General features: G+C 44.8%; 2 protein-coding genes across 15 annotated transcripts in view; one reads left to right on the forward strand and one right to left on the reverse strand.

The window, feature by feature from the left end:
- The window catches only part of Map4k3 (mitogen-activated protein kinase kinase kinase kinase 3), a 169,338-nt gene that overhangs the window by 51,680 nt on the left and 93,272 nt on the right, over nt 1-24,386 (forward strand). For all 14 annotated transcript variants that reach the window (XM_039111726.2, XM_039111728.2, XM_039111729.2 and 11 more), the window contains one exon: nt 21,657-21,714. In XM_039111726.2, the coding sequence (XP_038967654.1) occupies nt 21,657-21,714 (58 nt within the window). Of the gene's footprint in view, nt 1-21,656; nt 21,715-24,386 lie in introns of those variants that run through there.
- On the reverse strand, nt 18,114-19,295 carry LOC102551744 (eukaryotic translation initiation factor 1-like). Its single transcript, XM_039113061.2, has one exon. The coding sequence runs from the start codon at nt 19,278-19,280 to the stop codon at nt 18,918-18,920; it is 363 nt and encodes a 120-aa protein (XP_038968989.1). The 5' UTR covers nt 19,281-19,295; the 3' UTR covers nt 18,114-18,917.

Raw genomic sequence — 24,386 nt, forward strand, 5'->3', positions numbered from 1 at the left:
CACAGTTGTTGGGGGTGGGGTAACAGAAATGACTGTGCCCAGTCTTCTAGTTACATGCTCAGGATTTAGCCCAGACCTTCCTGCAACCAATGACTCCTCCTCACAGAACCATTTCTCAACCCAAGTTGTTGTCTTCACCATTCAATAGCCATTACTACTGTTCAAGAAGCCAGCTTTGTCACTCTGCAGCTTCCCAAATAGTGTACGGTCCTTAAAATGACTTAACTTCAGTCCCCTACATTCCCTCATTTCTATGACATATTGCTCAATATTGTTAGTCAATCTTTTTTTTCCAGTAGCAAAAACTAGACATCATTAGTATTGTTTTCTGCAGTTATCAATATTGATTATATTACCAAAACTGCTCATTTTTATTGGAATTTCTTTCATTTTAAAATTTCTTTCTGAGTCTTTTTATGAGATATATATTCTAGAATTCATTTTGTAGATCATTTGGTGGTAAACTCAAGTTTTACCAGGAAATACTAGGTTTGTCCTATTTCATGAGTACGGTGTTTTACTGAGAATGTAATTCTAGGTAGATGTAATTTTTGTTAGAGCATAGTGACATTCAGCAGTGTAAGAGAGAGAGAGAGAGAGAGAGAGAGAGAGAGAGAGAATATATGAGTGTGTGTGAGTGTGTATATGAGCATGTGTGTGTGTGTTTGAGAGTGTGCATATATGAGCTTGTGAGTGTGTATATATGAGTGTGTGCATGTGAATGTATGTGTATATGAGCATGTATGTATAAGTGTGTGCATGTGTGTGACAGTGTGTGTATATGATTGTGTGTGTATGTGAGTGTGTATGTGTGTGTGTGTATGTGTGTGTCTGTGTCTGTGTCTGTGTGTCTGTGTGTTGGCACATATGTGGAATCAGAGGGCCACTCTGGAAGTCATTCAGTCTTCTACCTGTAGGAGGGTTCCAGGTTCAAGCTCAGATCCACATGTACCTTTACCTGTTTAGCATCCCACCAGCCCCCATTTAGGTATTTTAATGGCAGGACTTTTACATCTCGTCTGACATACTTCTAAGTACAAGTCTTCCGTGGTTCTTGTTGGTTGTTTGTTTTAAGTGGCCCTGGAATTATGAATTTAGGGCCTCGTGCATGCCACACAAGACTGCTGCTGAGCTACAGCCCCAGCCCGCGTGTGTGGTTGTTACAGACACTGGAGCCTGAGCACCACTGCGCCACAGACACGTGTACTATGGGTTCTGTATAGGAAGCTGGGATTTGGTAACTTGGCTCCTTAGCCTTTCCTAGCCTTGGTGCCACTTAAGTTCTATCCTCATTATTGGTTGACACTTACTGTCTGGGAGTTAGCACTTGAAAGTACTGTTGAGGGGCTGGAGCGATGGCTGAGCAGTGAAGTGCACTTCCTGCTCTTCCAGAGGACCTGAGTTGGATTCCCAGCACCACGCCAGATGGCACACAGCCATCTGTAACTCCAGTCCCAGGGGGTCTGCAGGCCACATACGCTCACATGGACATATCTATTCCTTGCCACATCATAGAAATAAATTTAAAAAGCGAGATTCATAATTACAGAGTTACAATGGGTTGTTCGGATAGAAAACTTTTATTTTTTTAAGTGTTGTTGATATGGCTCAATTCCATTTTGAATTCCAGGATTCAGAATAAGTCTTTGAACTTGCTCATGCCTGCTGTTTTTTTCATCATCCACGGATGATTTTCCAGGACTACATCCAATCATTATCTGCTAGCTGCATTTTTTTTTTAAAGTTACTGCGGTCATCTCTGTTTTCTCTCTTTTTTTGAAGATGATATGATCTTAGAAACTTTGATCTTTAATTACCTTGTTTCAAGAAGTGAAGAGCCATTGCAATCAATTCTTGAAAAGAGAGGCCGTGGAAGAAGCATGACACGGGCAGAAAGTCCTCAGGGATCAAGGCAGTTTGGAGATGTGTTCCTTATTGAAGTCTATTTGCTGTACACTTCTTCTCTGTTGTCTGGGACTGTTTCTTCAGAAACTTGCCCCCACCCCCTCAGTTCTGCCAACTGTACTACTGGCCTAGTCTGATGGCATCACTCACAAGGAGTCGCCTAGGCTCCCTCCCAGTCTGATGGCATCACTCACATGGAGTCACCTAAGCTCTTATGGGTCTGATGGCATCACTCACATGGAGTCACCTAGGCTCCCAGTCTGATGGCATCATCAAATGGAGTCGCCTAGGCTCCCAGTCTGATGGCATCACTCACATGGAGTCGCCTAGGCTCCCAGTCTGATGGCATCACTCACATGGAGTCACCTAGGCTCCCAGTCTGATGGCATCACTCACATGGAGTCGCCTAGGCTCCCAGTCTGATGGCACCACTCACATGGAGTCGCCTAGGCTCCCAGTCTGATGGCATCATCAAATGGAGTCGCCTAGGCTCCCAGTCTGATGGCATCATCAAATGGAGTCGCCTAGGCTGCTTGGGGTGCTTCTCAGCATTTCCAATGTCACGCTTACATGGAAAACAACCTTTATGAGCCTTATGTGGCTATTAAAATCCAAAGTGAAATAATGTAGCATCACTCTGCTGATGCTGTAGAACACCGATGAGAGCCCAGAGGAAACCTAAACAGATAATTATTCATGGATTAGAAGACAGCCTGTGAAAGATAGTTCACAAATTAATCAGATTAAATATTCTTTCCATTAAAAAAAGAAAAGCAGTTTTTTTAAAAAGGTGATTTAAAAATTGACATGAAAAGCAAAACACTTAATATAAAGAACTCTGAAAAAGTTAGTAGAATCAAAGCAAGGCTTGTGACATTAGTAAGGGTCACCACAGAGCGAGGGGTCCCTATAGTGTGGAGTATAAGGTGGAGGACGACTGCCTCTCTAGTAAGCAGAGCGGGACAGTCCCATGTGGGCCCGAAAACAAACAAAACTCCTTGACCTAAGCAGCTTCTTCAGCAAACGTGAGCTCAGACGTGTCAGAAGGTAATCTACAAAGAGCTGCACAGCTCGGATCCAGCTGCAGAGCGAGATGCAGGAGTGAGGTGCAGGGGGAGTGAGGTGCAGGAGTGAGGTGCAGGGGGAGTGAGGTGCAGGAGTGAGGTGCAGGGGGAGTGAGGTGCAGGAGTGAGGTGCAGGAGTGAGGTGCAGGGGGAGTGAGATGCAGGAGTGAGGTGCAGGAGTGAGGTGCAGGAGTGAGGTGCAGGAGTGAGGTGCAGGGGGAGTGAGGTGCAGGAGTGAGGTGCAGGAGTGAGGTGCAGGAGTGAGATGCAGGAGTGAGGTGCAGGAGTGAGGTGCAGGAGTGAGGTGCAGGAGTGAGGTGCAGGGGGAGTGAGGTGCAGGAGTGAGGTGCAGGGGGAGTGAGGTGCAGGAGTGAGGTGCAGGGGGAGTGAGGTGCAGGAGTGAGGTGCAGGAGTGAGGTGCAGGAGTGAGATGCAGGAGTGAGGTGCAGGAGTGAGGTGCAGGAGTGAGGTGCAGGGGGAGTGAGGTGCAGGAGTGAGGTGCAGGAGTGAGGTGCAGGGGGAGTGAGGTGCAGGAGTGAGGTGCAGGAGTGAGGTGCAGGGGGAGTGAGGTGCAGGAGTGAGGTGCAGGGGGAGTGAGGTGCAGGAGGAGTGAGGTGCAGGGGGAGTGAGGTGCAGGAGTGAGGTGCAGGAGTGAGGTGCAGGGGGAGTGAGATGCAGGAGTGAGGTGCAGGAGTGAGGTGCAGGGGGAGTGAGGTGCAGGAGTGAGGTGCAGGAGTGAGGTGCAGGGGGAGTGAGGTGCAGGAGTGAGGTGCAGGAGTGAGATGCAGGAGTGAGGTGCAGGAGTGAGGTGCAGGAGTGAGGTGCAGGGGGAGTGAGATGCAGGAGTGAGGTGCAGGGGTGAGGTGCAGGAGTGAGGTGCAGGAGTGAGGTGCAGGGGGAGTGAGATGCAGGAGTGAGGTGCAGGAGTGAGGTGCAGGAGTGAGGTGCAGGGGGAGTGAGGTGCAGGAGTGAGGTGCAGGGGGAGTGAGGTGCAGGAGTGAGGTGCAGGGGGAGTGAGGTGCAGGAGTGAGGTGCAGGGGGAGTGAGGTGCAGGAGTGAGGTGCAGGGGGAGTGAGGTGCAGGAGTGAGGTGCAGGAGTGAGGTGCAGGAGTGAGGTGCAGGAGTGAGGTGCAGGAGTGAGGTGCAGGAGTGAGGTGCAGGGGGAGTGAGGTGCAGGAGTGAGGTGCAGGGGGAGTGAGGTGCAGGAGTGAGATGCAGGAGTGAGGTGCAGGAGTGAGGTGCAGGGGGAGTGAGGTGCAGGAGTGAGGTGCAGGAGTGAGGTGCAGGAGTGAGGTGCAGGGGGAGTGAGGTGCAGGAGTGAGGTGCAGGGGGAGTGAGGTGCAGGAGTGAGGTGCAGGGGGAGTGAGGTGCAGGAGTGAGGTGCAGGGGGAGTGAGATGCAGGAGTGAGGTGCAGGAGTGAGGTGCAGGAGTGAGGTGCAGGGGGAGTGAGGTGCAGGGGGAGTGAGGTGCAGGAGTGAGGTGCAGGGGGAGTGAGGTGCAGGAGTGAGGTGCAGGAGTGAGGTGCAGGGGGAGTGAGGTGCAGGAGTGAGGTGCAGGAGTGAGGTGCAGGGGGAGTGAGGTGCAGGAGTGAGGTGCAGGGGGAGTGAGATGCAGGAGTGAGGTGCAGGAGTGAGGTGCAGGAGTGAGGTGCAGGAGTGAGGTGCAGGGGGAGTGAGGTGCAGGGGGAGTGAGGTGCAGGAGTGAGGTGCAGGAGTGAGGTGCAGGAGTGAGGTGCAGGGGGAGTGAGGTGCAGGAGTGAGGTGCAGGAGTGAGATGCAGGAGTGAGGTGCAGGAGTGAGGTGCAGGAGTGAGGTGCAGGAGCGAGGTACAGGGGGAGTGAGGTGCAGGAGTGAGGTGCAGGAGTGAGGTGCAGGAGTGAGGTGCAGGAGGAGACCTTTGGATAGGCTCAAGGGATGATCTCGGGATGAGATCTGAAGCACAGTCCACTGAAGACCGTGGGACAGAGTGGGCAGATCCGAAAGGGGTGCTGCTCCTTGGCTGGGGCTGCCATAACAGTTAGCACAGGCCTGGGCACATGGAGTCTCTGCCAGAAGCTGGCAGGGCTGGTTTTTGAGTCTGCAGAGCGCTGGCTGCCCTCTCACTGTGTTTTCATGGGCCTCAGACCTTAGTGTCTTTCTGAAAAGGTATCAGCTACAGAACTGACCCGTACAGTGTCATGTAACCTTGGTTATGTGTTTAAACTGCTTGTCTCCAGATATTGTACTGTGACTGAGGACCTAGATATACGCAGAGAATTCAGTGGGGTGCAGAAGTTAGTCCAGACATTCTGTTCACATGAATGACGAGCTGTATCTAGAATATGTAGAGAATACTCAGAAGTCAGTAAGGAAATACCTCGATTAAAACATGGGCAAGGACTAGAAGACAGACTTCACCAAAGGATGGCAGACGAGGACTCAAATAGGTGTTTGGTGTCCTAAGCAATTGTGGAAATGCAAACTCTGTGAGAGTCATCCTTGCCATCGACTGCAAGGATGACTGCAAAGAAAGGCACGTGAGCCCTCACGTCACTGAGATGAGCGAGGCCCATCACGCTAGAGTTAAACACGGACCTGACCTTCCATCAGAGCATCTAGTTCCACACCTTAGTTTTCGTGTAACCTGAACATGGTGTTTGTAGGAACTCTGTTCATATTTGCCCAAAATTGAAAACAGCCCTGGCAGCCTTCAGACTATGGGTACTGAGGTTTGAGGTCCTGAGTTCAATCCTCAGGTCTGGAGGGATGTGTATGCATGTGCACACTCAAGTAAACAACGAAAACCAGATTTGTTCATGTCAGGAAATGTTCTGACTGGCAAATGGGTAAGCGGACAGAATCTGAATTCCAGCAGAAAGGCATGAGCTAGTGGCATGCGCAACAGCTCAGTACAAGAGGCGACTTGAGAGACTGCGTCCTGAGTGACCACATGGCTTGAGAGACTGCGTCCTGAGTGATCACATGGCTTGAGAGACTGCGTCCTGAGTGACCACATGGCTTGAGAGACTGCGTCCTGAGTGACCACATGGCTTGAGAGACTGCGTCCTGAGTGACCACATGGCTTGAGAGACTGCGTCCTGAGTGATCACATGGCTTGAGAGACTGCGTCCTGAGTGATCACATGACTTGAGAGACTGCGTCCTGAGTGATTACATGGCTTGAGAGACTGCGTCCTGAGTGACCACATGGCTTGAGAGACTGCGTCCTGAGTGATCACATGGCTTGAGAGACTGCGTCCTGAGTGACCACATGGCTTGAGAGACTGCGTCCTGAGTGACCACATGGCTTGAGAGACTGCGTCCTGAGTGATCACATGGCTTGAGAGACTGCGTCCTGAGTGATCACATGGCTTGAGAGACTGCGTCCTGAGTGATTACATGGCTTGAGAGACTGCGTCCTGAGTGATCACATGGCTTGAGAGACTGCGTCCTGAGTGATTACATGGCTTGCCAACAGATGGGCCTGTAGTGGCACCGAGAGGTGCCCACCTTCTCCAGAGGGTTTGTAACCATGGAGCTTTGCTGGCCTGGTGGTCATAGTGGCATCTGTGTCTATTTTAAAGCTATCCTCTACCTACACAACCCATATTGTCAGATGTAAAACATTTAAAGGTTTACTATATACGTACATATAATTGGAAAGGCCAGGTTTTCACTTGATTAGCTTTCAATGGAACATAGGTACAGGTAGCACAGAGCTCTTACATCAGACCGTGAAGTGCTGTGGTCAGCAGACTGAGCCCTGTCCCAGCTGTTCATTTGTCTGCCACTGTACTGAGAAAGCAGCCATTGACAGCACTAAAGGAAATGGGCGTGACTGTATACTAGGAAAACTTTATTTATAAAAGCAAGCATGCTTGCTTATCCTTAGAGAATCTGGCTGTTCTGAGACATTTGTTCATGCTAATTCAAGGTTTTCAAGTAGAATAACCTTAAAATATATCATCAAAATTAAATAAAATTTTAGTTCTAAAAGTATGGAAGGACACTGTTAGTAATGATAGAAGCAGACATGCAGAAGAGTTATCCTGAGCAAGCTGGGGATCGTTGCCACCCTGTCATTCTCCTGTGAACTGGTGTCCTTTGCAGTGGGCATGTACCTGGTGCAATCAGCTGTGGAAAAGCAATCAAGAATACTTGTTCAGGAGTGAGTGTGGATTATCCATTTCCGTCTGAAAGGGCGTGTGTGTGTGTGTGTGTGTGTGTGTGTGTGTGTGTGTGTGTGTGTGTGAGAGAGAGAGAGAGAGAGAGAGAGAGAGAGAGAGAGAGAGAGACCCGGTGGTTATCCTCCCCTGTTGCTCAAAATAGCCTGGTGTTTGTTGTATTTTTCCCTGTGGGCCTTCAAAACTCACTTTTCTCTCTGTGTCCTTTCTCGTCACCCCTTTCCTATGTTAGACACTTCCCGTCTTTCAGTCTCAGCAGGAACAGTATCATCATAAGGAGGTCGTCAGACCTAGAAGCACAAATGGAGTCTATGGTCACATCCTCAGACCTGGCTGGGCATCAGAAGTAGCTTGGTCTTAGGGACAGGTTCCTGGGTCGCACTTGGAATCCCTTGGTTTAGGGCTAATGCCAATGTTTTTGTTTGCTTGTTTTCTATTTAAGGATACTGTTTGCATATACCCTGCCAGCCGGGTTACTATTTGGAAGCTGTTTAGAATGAATTTGTTGTGTCCGTAGTTTTAGAAGGAATCTTAGAAATAGCCTCGTCCACCTTGTTTCTGTAGAGTAGAGGGTCAGGAAAAGGCTGCAGTGGCTACTGCTAACTCAGACCCATCCTGCGGCCTACTGCATTCTTGGCTGCCAGTGCACAGCCTGTTTCCATGTCCACAGGGCACACCCCTTCCACAGAGTAAGTGTTGAAAGCTCTAGTGCTCAGCACCAGCAAGGCTCAGGTTTTACCAAGGACACTTCTCTGACTCTCAGTGTGGTACCTGGCATGCCCTGGGTCAGCCATGACTCTTCTTGATTGGGTGCTTGCTTACCTGTGTTTTGACGTGTGGAGGATGTCCCTCATACCTGAGTCCTCGGCAGTGTGACGTCAGCTCAGGAAAACAGCTTCTCCATGCTAGTCTAATCTGAAAGCCTCCCATGGCATATTCAAACAAAATCTCAAGCAGATCTGAAATCAAGAGTTTTCAAGAACATTTGTAAACTGAGATTATTTCTAAATCTGCAGGATTCTCATCAGGCCCTCTCCAATTTGAGAAAGATTACCTAGGGTCTGTGGGAATGTGGTAGAGGGCCTGGGAAGTGCCTATGTAAAAATAAATGACAGAGTCAGGATAGCCCAAGCCTAGCTCTTAAGGCTAGGACCTAGGCTATGAGGTCTGGGACCTAGGCTGGAGTAGAAGTGTGGCTAGTACTGAGGAACCACAACTTGTTTGCTTTGGCCAGAGTGTAAAGTAAAAATCTTGGAGTGACTAGAAAGATAGGTGGGTGCCAGATAATAAAGGGTTTTGTTGAAGTTAAAAATACTGTATTTCACAACTTCATATTCACATGCACAAGAATGAAATTGGAAACTCCCTATGGTGCAATGTCACACAGAAAGTTACTAAAAGAGGATCATTGACCTTAATGTAAGGGTGGAAAGTAAAGACTGTTGGCAAAGAAATCTGTCATGCTAGCTTTCTTAACTGTCAAGAAACCCAGAGGGACAAAACAAGCCATGGACTTCATCAAAAATAAATGCATTGATGCACCAAGGAAATGAAGAAGGCACAGTGTAGCTCCATGGTGATGTGCTTGCCTGCTCGTCCAGTGAGACAGGACGGGAAATGAAAAGAGCTCCTAATGTAAGAGAGAGCAGTGTAGTGTGCAGCTTAAGATATAGGCATCCGATGGCATTTTAAATGGATATGCTAGGTATGGTGGTGCACACCTGTGATCCCCGAGAGCTAAAGGAAAAAACACACAGTAACAGATTTTCAAGGGTGTGGGGAAACTGGAGCATTCTATGTTAGTTGAACTAATACAAGACACAAGAGCTGCTTTGGAAAACAATTGGCAGCTCTTCAAAGTGATGGGCCTAGAATATTATACAGCCCAATATTTCTTAGTACACTTAAGGTGTATATTTGAGAGAAACAGAATCAGGTTTACCCAGACATTTATATGGTTTCATATACAGTAGTAAGTTGTACTATATATACACATATATAACAAACATAAAAACAAGTATAACAAATATAAAAAGAACCCGTGTGGTTGGGGATTTAGCTCAGTGGTAGAGCACTTGCCTAGCAAGCACAAGGCCCTGGGTTCGGTCCTCAGCTCTGGGGGAAAAAAAAAAAAAAGAACCCGTGTGTTATATGTATTTTTCTTGTCACTCTGATCAAGCACCTGACAAGAAGCAACTTAAGGGAAAGAGGGAAGATTTACTTCAGCTCATGGTCAGACGGGCATGATCCACCATGCCTGGGCAGGTAGCTCCACGGTGTTGGCAGTGTGGATCTGGGACTACTCATGCCATGCCCCAGACCATCATGGAACACTCATCTGGCTTCCTCCTCTCCCCGTGTCCAGTCTGGGGCCTCAGCTCATTGCATGGCACCTACAATCAGAGTGGCCTTCTTCCTTATTTAATAATCTCTGCAAACACAGATATGCCCAGAGTAGGTCTTCTTGGGGATTCTAAGGCCAGTGGAGTTGACACTGAAGATTAACTGCCTCTCTAAATATCCTTCAGCCAATGAGTGGAAAAACACAATGTACTTCTCTGCAGTATAATATTATTTGTATTAATATGAAAACATACTGAGCAAAAGAAGCAGTTACCAGGGACCACATGTTGCTCAATTCCATTTAGTGAAACATCCACAATAGTCAGGTCCACAGGGAAGGGAAGCTGAGTAGGAGTTGCCACGAGAGGAGGAGTGAGAGCTGCTGGGCTTACAGTTTTGTCTTTGTTTTGGTGGGGAAATGCTCTAGAATCAGTGGCTATGGTGCTCCACTAACTCCAGCATGTGAAGTGCAGGGCAGTGGGTCCGCAGTGAGAGGTAGACTGTAGTCTGTGGGTTCTCTCTGAGGCCTGCCACTGACAACTGTAGATGATGCTCAGCGCTTTGCTCTAGGCTCTGCCTTTAAGAACTTTGAAAAATCTGTTGTATTACTGACTTGGTTTTTTTTAATACCTTAGAATGTTAACCTTGCTCATTTCAAAACGAAATTGTTTGAGCTGAATCAAAACTGGTAAATCCAGAATAAATATTAGAGATAATATTGACTTATTCTGAAATAGTATTTTTTTAAGATAGTGTTTTGCTACATAGTCCAGATTGGCATTGTACTCTCCTAGTGCCTCAGCATCCCAATTACTGAAATCTCATGTCTGCAGCCACCATTGTGTGCCACACGATCATACTGCTTTAAAAACCCTTGGTATATAACATGCTTTCTGATGAGGAAAGGCTCAGAAATGGAACTTTCCTGACCTGCTTTGGACCCCTACCCTACCCTCAGAGTGACTGCTTCAGTATTGCCAAGTACGATGCATGAGTAGCACTTCAGAAAGCAGGAGGAGCAGCAGCCCTGGAGAGAACACCTTAAGCTAATTATTCACCCCAAAGAAACCAGAGTTTGGAACTGTTACCTTGTAGCAAGTTTTTGACAGACCTTCTGAATTATATTAAGTCAAAGAGTTAGTGACAGACCCTCTGAAAGCGTAGTGAATAGTGGCTTATGTTACCTGCTCAGTAGCAGTTTACTGTCGATTTCTCAGCTCAATATAGCTAGCTCATGAGAACTCTGAGTAAATCATCTCTTAGCCAAGTAATTTGAGTGCAGCAGCCATTTTGAAAGGACATTCTTGACCTTGTCAGTAAAGAGTGTGCCCCCTTGTGGCCTCGGGGAGCAAATTTTCAGCTCTGGTCAATCAGCTTCACTCTGTGACTTCATACTGTCTGCTGTCCCATGTAGAGCCACCATACTCTGAACTTCTTTTCAATAAATAAGTAAGACTTTTTGTAACAGGTCTGATTTTAAGATGCACTAAGTCAAGGAGTAGCATCTTGTTTTATTTGCAGATGCCCTGTGTATCCCCCTGTCCTTTGTTTACAGATGTTCCCACAGTGATATTCTGGGCTCATTGTTTATGTGATGTCTCATCCTGGAGAAAGGAAAAGAATTTATTCAGTGCTATTGGGAGGTTTGTCACACGTAAAAGAAGGGAACTTTGGCTTGAAGTATTCAGATCTGTCTACTGCCTCCATATGAGCATCGTGAGCATTTGTTAGCTGTGGAGAGGAGATGTTGAAGAATTTTATATGTATGTTTGCCTGCATGTATGTCTGTGTTGTGTGTGCCTGGTGCCATGGGGCCAGGAGTGGCATTGCATCCTCTGCAATAGGAGTCAAAGGCGGTGGAAAGCCATTACATAGGTGCTAGAAACTGGACTCAGGTTCTCTGGAAAAGCATCCAGTGCTCTTAACCACTGCACCATCTCTTCAGCCCCTAAAGATATGATTTTTAAATGAGTTTTTCCTGTATTTTTTTAAGTTTTAAATTTTTATAGGGAATATATTAGTTATTTTTCTATTGTTTTGATAAACCACCATGACTAAAGGAACTTAAAGAAGAAAGTATTTCATTGGATTGGCATTTCCAGAGGGTTAGAGTCCTTGAGGATGGAGTGAAGGCACGGGGTAGGAACAGCTGAGAGCTCACATCTCAGACCACAAGCAGGATGCACCAAGTGCACTGGAGATGGTCGGAGGCTTTGAAACCTCAACCGCCCCTACCCATGACAGACACACTCACCAACAAGGTCACTCCTCATAATGCTTCCCAGACAACCAACTGGGGACCAAGTTTTCAAACAACTGAGGCTTACAAGGGGTCAGGAATCACACACAAATACCAACCAAAGAATCTTTTGGATTTTTAAAAATGTTTTATTAGATATATTTCTTTACTTATACATTTCAAACGTTATTCTCCTTCCCGGTTTCCTGTCCATAAGCCCCCATTCCCTCCCTCCCCCTCCCTAATACGGGTATTCCCTTTATATATCCCCCTTATTGCTCCCCCCATATTTCTTTGCACTGGGGGTCCAACCTTGGCAGGACCAAGGGCTTCCCCTTCCCCTGGTGCCCCAACAAGGCTATTCTCTGCTACATATTCATGCTACATATGCAGTTGGAGCCCTGGGTCAGTCTTTCGGTAGTGGTTTAGTCCCTGGAAGCTCTGGTTGGTTGGCATTGTTGTTTTTATGGGGTTGCAAGCTCCTTCAGCTCTTTCAATCCTTCCTCTAATTCCCGCCAAGAGGGTCCTGTTTCCAGGTTGGTTGTTTGCTGCTAGCATTGACCTCTGTATTGGACATGCTCTGGATGTGTCTCTCAGGAGAGATCTATATCCGGTCCCTTTCAGCATGCATTTTTCTAGCTTCATCAATCTTACCTAGTTTTGGTGGCTGTATATATATGGGGCAACATGTGTGTCAGGCTCTGAATGGCCATTCCTTAAGTTGCTGTTCTAAACTTTGCTTCCATATCCCCTCCTATGGATACTTTTCCACCTTTTAAGGAGTGGGAGCATCTGCATTTTGGTCATCCTTCTTCTTGAGCTTCCTGTGGTCTGTGGATTGCATCTTGGGTAATTTGAACTTTTTCGTTAATATTCACTTATCAATGAGTGTATACCAAGTGTGTTTTTCTGTGATTGAGTCACCTCACTCAGGATGATATTTTCTAGTTCATTCCACTTGCCTATGAATTTCATGAAGTCATTGTTTTTGATAGCTGAGTTGTACTTCATTGTGTAGATGTACCACATTTTTTTAACCCATTCCTCTGTTGAAGGGCATCTGGGTTCTTTCCAGCTTCTGGTTATTTTAAATAAGGTTGCTATGAACATAGTGGAGCACGTGTCTCTGTTATATGTTGGGGCATCTTTTGGGTATATGCCCAGGAGTGGTATAGCAGGGTCCTCAGGTAGTGCAATGTCCAATTTTCTGAGGAACTGATTTCCAGAATGGTTGTACCACCTTGCAATCCCACCAACAATGGAGGAGTGTTCCTCTTTCTCCACATCCTCGCCAGCATCTGCTGTCACCTGAGTTTTTTATCTTAGCCATTCTGACTGGTGTAAGGTGGGATCTCAGGGTTGTTTTGGTTTGCATTTCCCTGATGACTAAGAATGTTGAACATTTCTTTAGGTGCTTTTTGGCCATTCAATAATCCTCAGCTGAGAATGTTTTGTTTAGCTCCGTACCCCATTTCTTAATAGGTTTATTTGGCTCTCTGGAGAACTTCTTGAGTTCTTTGTATATTTTGGATATTAGCCCTCTATCAGATGTAGGATTGATAAAGATCTTTTCCCAATCTGTTGGTTGCTGTTTTGTCCTAATGACAGTGTCTTTTGCTTTGCAAAAGCTTTGCAGTTTTATGAGGTCCCATTTGTCGATTCTTGATCTTAGAGTATGAGCCATTGGCGTTTTGTTCAGGAAATTTTCCCCAGTGCCCATGTGTTTGAGACTCTTCCCAACTTTTTCTTCTGTTAGTTTGAGTGTATCTGGTTTGATGTGGAGGTCCTTGATCCACTTGGACTTAAGCTTTGTGCATGGTGATAAGAATGGATCGATTTGCATTCTTCTACATGCTGACCTCCAGTTGAACCAGCACCATTTGTTGAAAAAGCTTCTTTCTTCCATTGGGTGGTTTTAGCTCCTTTGTTAAAAATCAAGTGACCATAGGTGCGTGGATTCATTTCTGGGTCTTCAATTCTGTTCCACTGATCTATCTGCCTGTCTCTATACCAATACCATACAGTTTTTATGATTATTGTTCTGTAATACTGCTTGAAGTCAGGAATGGCGATTTCCCCCAGAAGTTCTTTTACTGTTGAGTATAATTTTTGCTATCCTGGGTTTTTTTGTTATTTCAAATGAATTTGCAAATTGCTCTTTCTAACTCTATGAAGAATTGAGTTGGAATTTTGATGGGGATTGCATTGAATCTGTAGATTGCTTTTGGCAAGATGGTCATCTTTACTGTATTAATCCTGCCAATCCATGAGCATGGAAGATCTTTCCATCTTCTGAGATCTTCCTCAATTTCTTTCTTCAGAGATGTGAAGTTCTTGTCATATATATCTTTCACTTGCTGGGTTAAAGTCACACTGAGATATTTTATGTTATTTGGGACTATAGTGAAGGGTGTCGTTTCCTTAATTTCTTTTTCAGCCTGTTTATCCTTTGAGTAGAGGAAGACTATTGGTTTGTTTGAGTTAATTTTATACCCCGACATGTTGCTAAAGTTGTTTATCAGGTTAAGTAGTTCTCTGGTGGAACTTTTGGGATCATTTAAGTACACTATCTTAATATCATCTGCAAATAGGGATATTTTGATTTCTTCCCTTCCAATTTGTATCCCTTTGATCTCCTTTTGCTGTCTCTGGCTAGGACTTCGAGAACTATATTAAATAGGTAGGGAGAGAGTGGGCAGCCTTGTCTAGTCCCTGATTTTAGTGAGATTGCTTCAAGTTTCTCTCCATTTAGTTTGATGTTAGTTACTGGTTTGCTGTATATTTCTTTTACTATGTTTAGATATGGGCCTTGAATTCCTGATCTTTCCAGGACTTTTATCATGAAGGGATGTTGAATTTTGTCAAATGCTTTCTCAGCATCTAATGAAACGACCATGTGGTTCTTTGAGTTTGTTTATATAGTGAATTATATTGGTGGGGTTTTGTATATTTAACCATCCCTGCGTCCCTGGGACGAAGCCTACTTGATCATGATGATGATCATTTTGATGTGTTCTTGGATTCGGTTTGCAAGAATTTTATTGAGTATTTTTGCGTCAATATTCATTAGGGAAATTGGTCTGAAGTTCTCTTTCTTTGTTGGGTCTTTGTGTGGTTTCGGTATAAGAGTAATTGTGGCTTCATAGAAGGAATTGGGTAGTGTTCTGTTTCTATTTTGTGGAATAGTTTAGACAGTATTGGTATGAAGTCTTCTATGAAGGTCTGATAGAATTCTGCACTGAACCCGTCTGGACCTGGGCTCTTTTTGGTTGGGAGACTTTTAATAACTGCTTCTATTTCTCTAGGAGTTATGGGGTTGTTTAGATGGTTTATTTGTTCCTGATTTAACTCTGGTACCTGGTATCTGTCTAGAAAATTGTCCATTTCCTCCAGATTTTCCAGTTTTGTTGAATATAGTCTTTTGTAATAGGATCTGATGATTTTTTTTTAATTTCTTCAGATTCTGTTGTTATGTCTCCCTTTTCATTTCTGATTTTGTTAATTTGGACACACTCTCTGTGACCTCTGGTTAGTCTGGCTAAGTAAGGATTTAATCTATCTTGTTGATTTTCTCAGACAACCAGCTCCTGGTTTTGTTGATTCTTTGTATAGTCCTTTTTGTTTCTACTTGGTTGATTTCAGCTCCGAGTTTGATTATTTCCTGCCTTCTACTCCTCCTGGGTGTATTTGCTTCTTTTTGTTCTAGAGCTTTTAGGTGTGCTGTCAAGCTGCTAAAGTATGCTCTCTCCTGTTTCTTTTTGGAGGCATTCATAGCTATGAGTTTTCCTCTTAGCACAGCTTTCATTGTGTCCCATAAGTTTGGGAATGTTGTATCTTCATTTTCATTAAATTCTAAGAAGTCTTTAATTTCTTTCTCTATTTCTTCCTTGACCAAGTTGTCATTGAGTAGAGCATTGTTCAACTTCCATGTATATGTGGGCTTTCTGTCATTATTGTTGTTATTGAAGACCAGTCTTAGTGCATGGTGATCTGATAGGGATGCATCATAATAATAATGCATGGGATTATTTCTATCTTCCTGTATCTTTTGAGGCCTGTTTTTGTGACCGATTATTTGGTCAATTTTGGAGAAAGTTCCATGAGGTGGTGAGAAGAAGGTATATCCTTTTGCTTTAGGATAGAATGTTCTATAAATATCTGTTAAATCCATTTGATTCATGACTTCTCTTAGTCTGTCTACGTCTCTGTTCAATTTCTGTTTCCATGATCTGTCCAGTGATTAGAGTGGAGTGTTGAAATCTCCTACTATTATCAAGTGAGATGCAATGTGTGCTTTGAGCTTTACTAAGGTTTCTTGTATGAATGTAGGTGCCCTTCCATTTGGAGCATAGATATTTAGGATAGAGAGTTCATCTTGGTGGATTTTTCCTTTGATGAATATGAAGTCTCCTTCCTTATCTTTTTTAATGACTTTTGGTTGAAAGTCTATTTTATTTGATATTAGAATGGCAACTCCAGCTTGTTTCTTCAGTCCATGTGCTTGGAAAGTTGTTTTCCAGCCTTTCACTCTGAGGTAGTGTCTTTCTTTGTCTCTGAGGTGTGTTTCCTGCATGCAGCAAAATGCTGGGTCTTCTTTACGTATCCATTCTGTTAGTCTATGTCTTTTTATTGGGGAATTGAGTCTGTTGATGTTGAGAGGTATTAAGTAATAGTGATTGTCGCTTCCTGTTATTTTCATTGTTAGAAGTGGAATTATGTTTGTTTGTCTCTCTTTTGGTTTTATTGCCAGGAAATTATATTCTTGCTTTCTGTATGGTGTAGTTTCTCTCCTTGTTGGAGTTTTCTGTCTATTATCCTTTGTAGGGCTGGATTTGTAGAAAGATGTTGCATAAATTTGGTTTTATCATGGAATATCTTGGTTTCTTCATCTATGTTAATTGAAAGTTTTGCTGGATACAGTAACCTGGGCTGGCATTTGTGTTCTCTTAGGGTCTGTATGACATCTGTCCAGGATCTTCTGGCTTTCATAGTCTCTGGCAAGAAGTCTGGTGTAATTCTTGTAGGTCTGCCTTTATATGTCACTTGGCCTTTTTCCCTTACTGCTTTTAATATTCTTTCTTTGTTTTTTGCATTTGGTGTTTTGACTATTATGTGATGGGAGGAATTTCTTTTCTGGTCCAATCTATTTGGAGTTTTGTAGGCTTCTCGTATGTTTGTGGGGATCTTTTTCTTTAGGTTAGGGAAGTTTTCTTCTATAGTTTTGTTGAATATATTTACTGGCCCTTTAAGTTGGGAGTCTTCACTTTCTTCTCTACCTATTATGCTTAGGTTTGGTCTTCTCATTGTGTCCTGAATTTCCTGTATGTTTTGGGCTAGGAGCTTTTGTGTTTTACATTATCTTTGACAGTTGTGTCTATGTTTTCTATGGTATCTTCTGCACCTGATATTCTCTCTTCTATTTCTTGTATTCTGTTGGTGATGCTTGTATCTATGGCTCCTTGTCTCTCCCTTTGGTTTTATATATCCAGGGTTGTCTCCCTTTGTGTTTTCTTTATTGCTTCTATTTCCATTTTCAATTCGTTCACCTGTTTGGTTGTGTTTTCCTATAATTCTTTCAAGGATTTTTGTGTTTCCTGTCTAAGGGCTTCTACTTGTTTACTTGTGTTTTTCTGCATTTCTCTAAGGGAGTTCTTTATGTCTTTCTTAAAGTCCTCCATCATTAAAAAATGTGATTTTTAAATCTAAGTCTTGCTTTTCTAGTGTGTTGGGATATCCAGTATTTTCTTTGGTGGGAGAACTGGGCTCTGATGATGCCATGTAGTCTTGGTTTCTGTTGCTTGGGTTCCTGCACTTGCCTCCAGCCATTGGGTTGTCTCTGGTGTTTGCTTGTCTTGCTGTTTCTGAAAGTGACTTGACCCTGCTGTAGGCCTCTGTGTCAGCACTGCTGTAGAACTGTTTTCCTGTTTTCTTCCAGCCTTTCCTGAGAACTGGTGCTCTGATTTCACATGTGTCGGTGCTCCTGGAGACTGTCTTCCAGCTCTAGGTGCAGGCAGGAATCAAAGGGTCCTACCCCTGATTGCTCGTGTAGGTCCTTGCACCCTGAGGGCACAGCCGGCACTATGCGATTTCCTCTTGGGTCTGGACTGTGGGCAGAGGGTATTTTCCTGTGACCTCTCAGGAGTATCTACTCTTTTGAGGGTCCAGCTCTCTCCCCCATGGGATTTGGGTGCAGGGAGCTGTTTGGCTGGTTCAGTTCGGTCCTGGGCACAGACCAGAACTGCGGGTACCAGTGACTGTCTGTTCCTATATCCCTGTGTCCAGAGGCACTGTGCAGTTTCCCCTTGGACCAGGGATGTGGGCTGAGGGGTGCAGAGGTGGCAGTCTGTCCTACAGCCTCACTCCTGGGTGGTCCACTCTCTTCCCCATGGGATTTTTCAGATTTTTTTTTTTATTTCTGAAAATAAGCTTTATTTAAATAAGGATTTAAATACATTACTTAACATTAAAACTGGAAGGGAAAAGAAAACCAAAAGACCAGTTTGTTCCTGCACATGGCACTGAGCAGTGCCTTGTATTGAGTTGAAGCCTCTACAGCTAGCCACAAGACCAATGGCACCAGCTTGGTATTTGTTCCCTTGTCGTAAGTTTAACTGTTACCAGGCTGACCTTACCCTTCATGTTTCAACATCCCTTGGCTAGGAGAGATCTGCCTAAAAAGACTGCCCTGGTGGTGAGCTAATGTCCATGACTTCTCTGGAAAGGTGACCCTTTCTGGATTCTGCCTACCTGGTCAGACACCAGGGGTTCTTTTTACAGCCAGAGAGACTCCTCTAATGACATAGCTGGGGCAGTTACCCATACTCAGTCACCTGGGCTGTTCAAATGGTGACACTCTTCTAGGGCAGGGGACTGTGTCGAGGGAGTCCCAAGGAACTTCTGGTCAGACATAGCCTCCTGTGATTTGGGGGTTCTTGACTTGGCTGAAATCCTGTTATTGCTTTGTTCCAGGGTGGACTGTCCGGGCTTACTGCTTAACCTATTTAAATGAGGGACTTCAAGACTACACAGCATGGCTTTTTTCAGTTTATTGCATGAAGGAGTTACACTAGTCCAAGTTAAAAGCAGACCCCAAATGATTACATTATACAAGCTGTGAGGCTTTTAAACTTGTGACAAGGGACAGAAGGGAAATTCTACTCATTGCAAGGAAATCCTCACTTAAGCTTCAGAGAGCCGCAAGCACTTAAAACCCACGAACCTTCAGCTGACCATCCTTAGCCAGTCCAGTCTCTATCAGGAACTGGCATGTGTTCTTGTGCTGGTCACCCTGTAGCTGAATTACTTCTCCATATTCCGGATGCTCAACTACAGTACCATTGCAGGCAAACGCCTTCACTAGTTTCTTTTTATCGTAATCATCAGCGATCCCTTGGACAATTGTAAGGGTCTTCCTGCTGTTTCTCTGTTGAATTCTTATATGGATATAATCCTCAGTGCCAGCAGGAAGCAGGTCATCACCCTTACTTGCATCAGCAAAGGGGTCGAAAGAGTGGAGGTTCTTGATGGCGGATATAGGATTCCAATTCCTTTTCCTTGGTGGAAACATCCTGGGGAAGGTGGCAGCGGGAGAAGGGGGGGCGGAGGGGCGGGGAGCGTCGGGAAGTGAGGGGACTCGAGGAGGAGGCAGCTGAGTGACTAGGGCCAATTGTTTTTTTTTTTTTTAAGGCAGAGTCTCACTTTGTAACCTTGGCTGACCTGAAACTAACTTGGTAGACCAGGCTAGTCTTAAATTTGTGTCGACACACCTGCCTCTTCCTCTCATCAAGAGAGTGCCAGGGTTAAAGATCTGTGCCACCACAGTGACTCTAAAGAAAATAGTGTGTGGCATATGTATGTGTGGCATATGTATGTGTGGGTGTGTGCATGTGTGGGTGTGTGCATGTGTGGGTGTGTGCATGTGTGGGTGTGTGCATGTGTGGGTGTGTGCATGTGTGGGTGTGTGCATGTGTGGGTGTGTGCATGTGTGGGTGTGTGCATGTGTGGGTGTGTGCATGTGTGGGTGTGTGCATGTTTGTGTACTGAGGTCAGAAGTTGGCAGCAGTGTCAGCCATCATTTTCCAACCTACCTTCTGAAGCCTAGATCGCCCCAATGCTGGGATTACAGGCGTGTATTGCTGTACTCGGTGGCTATGCTCTGCTTGTCTGTGGGGCCAAGGACTTAAACTCCGGCCTTACTGCTTATTCAGCAAGCACATTACCAAGGGAACCCTCTCAGACCTTGGAGAATCTGAATTTTGTAGTTTTAGTGATGACTTAACCTTTTTTCCACTTTCTTGTATACTTGGCATATATGTGTTTGCGTACATGTGTGTGGGTGGAGGGAATGAGTGTGCGTATGCTGCATGTGCATGCTTTTGTGTATGAGGACACAGGTGTGTGCATGTATGCAGATGTGTTCAGAGACCCAGATTTGATGGCTGGAAGGATCTCACATCATTCAGTTGCTCTCCTCTTGTAAATTGAGACAGGGCTCTAACTGAATCCAGTTTGCCATTCCTGCTGGTCTGTCTAGCCAGCCTGCTCCAGAATTCCTTGCCGGGGCCTCCAGAGACCTGGGTTTTATATGAGTGCTGGGAAACTGAACTCCATTCTGATCCTCACATTTGCATAGCCAGTGCTTTACCCCTGTGCTCTCTCCCCAGCCCCTCTGCCGGCATTTTTAGTGCCTGGGTACTTTTAGAACGGTGTCATTGGCTCATGTCAGAATTGTCAGATTTTCCCAATCTATTAGTAAGGGAGTATTGCAGCTAAATCCAATCCTGGCCATATCATATGATCTTCCTATACTCATGGCATTGTGTGTGCTTTTTCCCTTTAGACTGATATAAAATTAATTAAATGTAAACACCTAAAGTACCTTGAAATTGAAAATTCTGATCTAGTTTTATAGCATCTTAAATTGTTAAAGATTTACTGCCACTTTTTAAACCCAAATTCATAGATATTTTGTAAACACTCAGATCTAATATCTGATTGATTTTTGAGGCAGAAGGCAGGGCTGTGTTAGCTCAAGGTGGTCTTCAGTTTTTAACAGCCCTCCTGACTTCCAGAGTGCTAGGACTGGTGGGCATGTCCAGGATACCCCGCTTATGAATTGGCTGGCTCCTGTCCATCTGTCTGTCCATCCCTCCCTTCCTTTCTTAGACTCAAGATGCTATACAGCCCAGGCGATCCTTCAACTTCTGTAGTACCTGAGGATTACCTTGAATCTCTGATCCTCCTGTCTCCACCACTGGATTACAGTGGAGACTGTGGTTACGGATGTGCACCTCTATGCCTGTTTTCACCAAGTTGGGGATAGAACTTGGCTTCAGACTGCCATGCAAGTATTACCAACTGAGCCACACCCCAGCCCCATGGATTGATTTTTTAAAATTAATTTTATTTTTCATTAGTGGCTTGTTTTGAATACATTGATTTTATTGGCATCATGTGGATTTGAAGGGACATTGGGGCTGCTTTCATAATTAGATTCTAATTAAAGATTCCAATGCCAGTCCACTCAGCTTTGCAGCCGTGGCATGAAGAACTCTGTAGTATAATGCGTCTGGAGGAGACGTCCTGGCCGTGGATCCCAGTGCTCCCACTTAGCCAGCTGTATAACCAAGCGTCTTTCCACTTTCATTTTTCTTATTTGCAGCATGGGAACAGTACTGGTTTGTACCTTACAAGTGCTGTAAGAACCCAGTGAGTGTCAAGCCACTTAGAGCAGTACCCAGGTGCTATGGCAGTCAGTGTACACTTGGATCAGTGCTGGAATTCATGAGGAAGGACACAGTGCTGGCTGTTTGTAATTAGATTGTAATTTAATTATAATATAAATTAGATACTTTAAAATTATTTCTGTATGATGGAAAATAAACAATAAATGGAAATACCTTTTCATAACAGTTATTTTTCATGATCTTTCCTCTTCTTTTAGGCACGGAATGTCAACACTGGAGAATTAGCCGCAATTAAAGTGATAAAATTGGAACCAGGTAAATTATTTGAAATTTGATGTTTCTTATTGCTAGAAAGTCATTGGATATCATAGAATGATTTTTTTTATAGTTCAGATTTTTTTAAATGGTGTTTGCAGCTCAAGTTGGCCATAAACCATTGATCTTCGTACCTCAGCATCCTGAGTCCTGAGATTAAGCATGCCTGGCTAATGCTTACTTTAGTAATGTTTGACTACCATGACCTATTTTCTCAGTGCTTCGTAGGGAGAGAGATGGCCATCTCTCCCTCTTCTTCCTTTCTGAGCCCGCATATGCTTTGCTCAGGTTTTCCTAGAAAAATGGTTGTTAACTCTGGGAAGGAGAGGAGGTCCTGAGGGGATGACATCATCAGAACCCCCTCAGACTAATTGTGACACGTTTATACAAGCTTATTTATTTCCAGATGGCATTGCTCTGTTATGAGAGGCAAGTGTGGTCCAGTGGGGAAAGCCGGCCTAACATTTGGGAAGCTGTAGTTTGGGTCTTTGTGTCCTGACCTCTTGCTCTGTGTCCTGAGTTTCTCAACAGCTCTCACCAGCTCTTAGCACCTGTGTGTCGTCAATATCTAATTAGTCCCTTTTGACTTGATCGGCCCATTAGGAAGCCTCTTAGAACCTCCTTGTGCGTCTTGTCTGCTCTCCTCTCTTCTCCTTTGTGTTCCCCTAAACCCATTGCTCCTATATCCTCCCTAGAACCACCTCACTCCATCCTTGCTAAGTAAGCAGGCAGCTGTGCTGACGTGTGGACGCAGCCCCACACTTTAGCTTCTAGCCTCAGAGGGAACAGAAATCTATTCAGAGACGTTTTTTAGGGATGGGCCAGCTTTTCTCTGAATGACCAGTAATGTTCTAGATGCTTCAGGCTGAAATATGAAGTAGCATTGTGAGCTTCCAAACCTTCGACTTGGCCTACCATTGACTTCGCTCCTTGGTCAATTCCTGAGAAGAACCTTTGAGATGGAACCTGGAGGATGTGTTGCGTGCTTGTGTAAACCACAGGAAAATAGCATGAGCACAAAGCACATTTTCGGTTAGGTGCAGTTACTGGTTCCCTGTGCCATAACGACCTCCTGTATCACCTGCAGGGACTCTTCATTTCCTCTTCTATTCAGTTTGTACGGCAGATGCTTGAGGCTGGTGACCTCCGCACAACAGTTGAGGACCTGGCACTGTCACCAGGTCTTTCATTTTCAATCAGCGAGTAGAAATTACTTGATGATTTGGCCAGTTGTCCAAAGTCACCAGGACTTAATGTCATTCTCCCACATAGGCTGCGTGTCTTCACAAAACTTCTACAACTCTGAGGGGATGAGCCTGCTAAAGTTCTACCCTCGCTCTTCCTTATTTCCACATTTTAATAAAAACACATTTTCTCACCTCTGAGCTAAGGTCCTGGCATAGAATCTATTCAGTATATCTTAAAATCTCCTTAAAAAAATCAAACTAGAGACTAAGAGTCCTTCATTAGCTCAGTCGTTTTCTGATGTGTGTAATGGGTGATTTGTGGTACTATTGATCTTCAACTTTGCTGTTTATTAGAAGATACACAGTTAAAGGAAGACAAGAAAAACACTCGTTTGCACTATTCTCGTATCTTTGTTCCTGGCTTGGGAAAATGTTTACTTCTTTCTGAGTTTGGCTGGACAGTTGAAGTCAGACTCTAAAAGCAGCTGTTTTCCTGCTGGTCAGGACTTGGTCCTGTTACCTAAGATATAAGGAGGGATAGTAACAGCCTCATCTACAGTAAAGTTCCGACAGTAGAACCTGGTGTCCCACACTGAGTTCTTACCATAGGAAAGGTGCTACTGCCCCCCCACACACACACACACACCACACCACACCACACCACACCACACCACACCACACCACACCACACCACACCACACCACACCACACCACACCGGTTTGTTTTGAATCGGATCTGAAACATCAAATCATCTCTAAACTTAATATTTCCGTGTACAAAGGGCATAAAAAAGGAAAAGTGACAAAACCTTTGTATGTACTACTGATGGGATAGTGCGGCAGTTCTGCCACTCTGGAAAACGTTGAGTTCTTTGGGTTTTTGTTATTGTGTTTGTGTGTTTGTTTTGGAGACAGGGTGTCACTATGTAGCCCTAGCTGTCCTGAAACTCTCTATGTAGAACAAGCTGGCCTTGAACTCAGAGATCCTCATACTTCTGCCTCCAAAGTGCTGGGGTTAAAAGACTTGTGCCATTGTGCCTGGCCCTAGGTCTTCCTTTAAAAGTGACTGTAGATTTGCTGTGCTGACTCAGCAGTCATGCTGCTGTGTCTAGCCACCCAGCTTGCACACGAGCACCGTTACTCATAATACCCCCATGTTGGCGTCATCGTGGCAAACACATAAAGTGACCCTGCCTGTGACCCATCGCCATGGAGGGCAGAGACGGGAGGGTCCCTGGGGCTGCCTGGTCTTCAGGTTCGCTGAGGGACCCTGTCTCGAGGGGATAAGGTAAAGAGTAATAACCAGAAAAGGCAATGTCATCCTCTGGGCTCTGCATATATGCACAGACTTGCTCTTCTTACACACAAGCATGTGTGTGTCACACACAGAACTTCTTTAAAGTACTCAATGTATAACCAAGTGACAACTAACAATACTGATAATAGTTCCTTACTGATAAAGTCCCATGTCAGAAACAGTTGATG

This window comes from Rattus norvegicus, chromosome 6 (assembly GCF_036323735.1).
Source record: "Rattus norvegicus strain BN/NHsdMcwi chromosome 6, GRCr8, whole genome shotgun sequence".
NCBI classification, from domain to species: domain Eukaryota; kingdom Metazoa; phylum Chordata; class Mammalia; order Rodentia; family Muridae; genus Rattus; species Rattus norvegicus.

Excerpts from the sequence above, each read along its gene's own strand:
- LOC102551744 (XM_039113061.2), bottom strand. The coding sequence starts at position 19,280 with ATGTTTCCACCAAGGAAAAGGAATTGGAATCCTATATCCGCCATCAAG.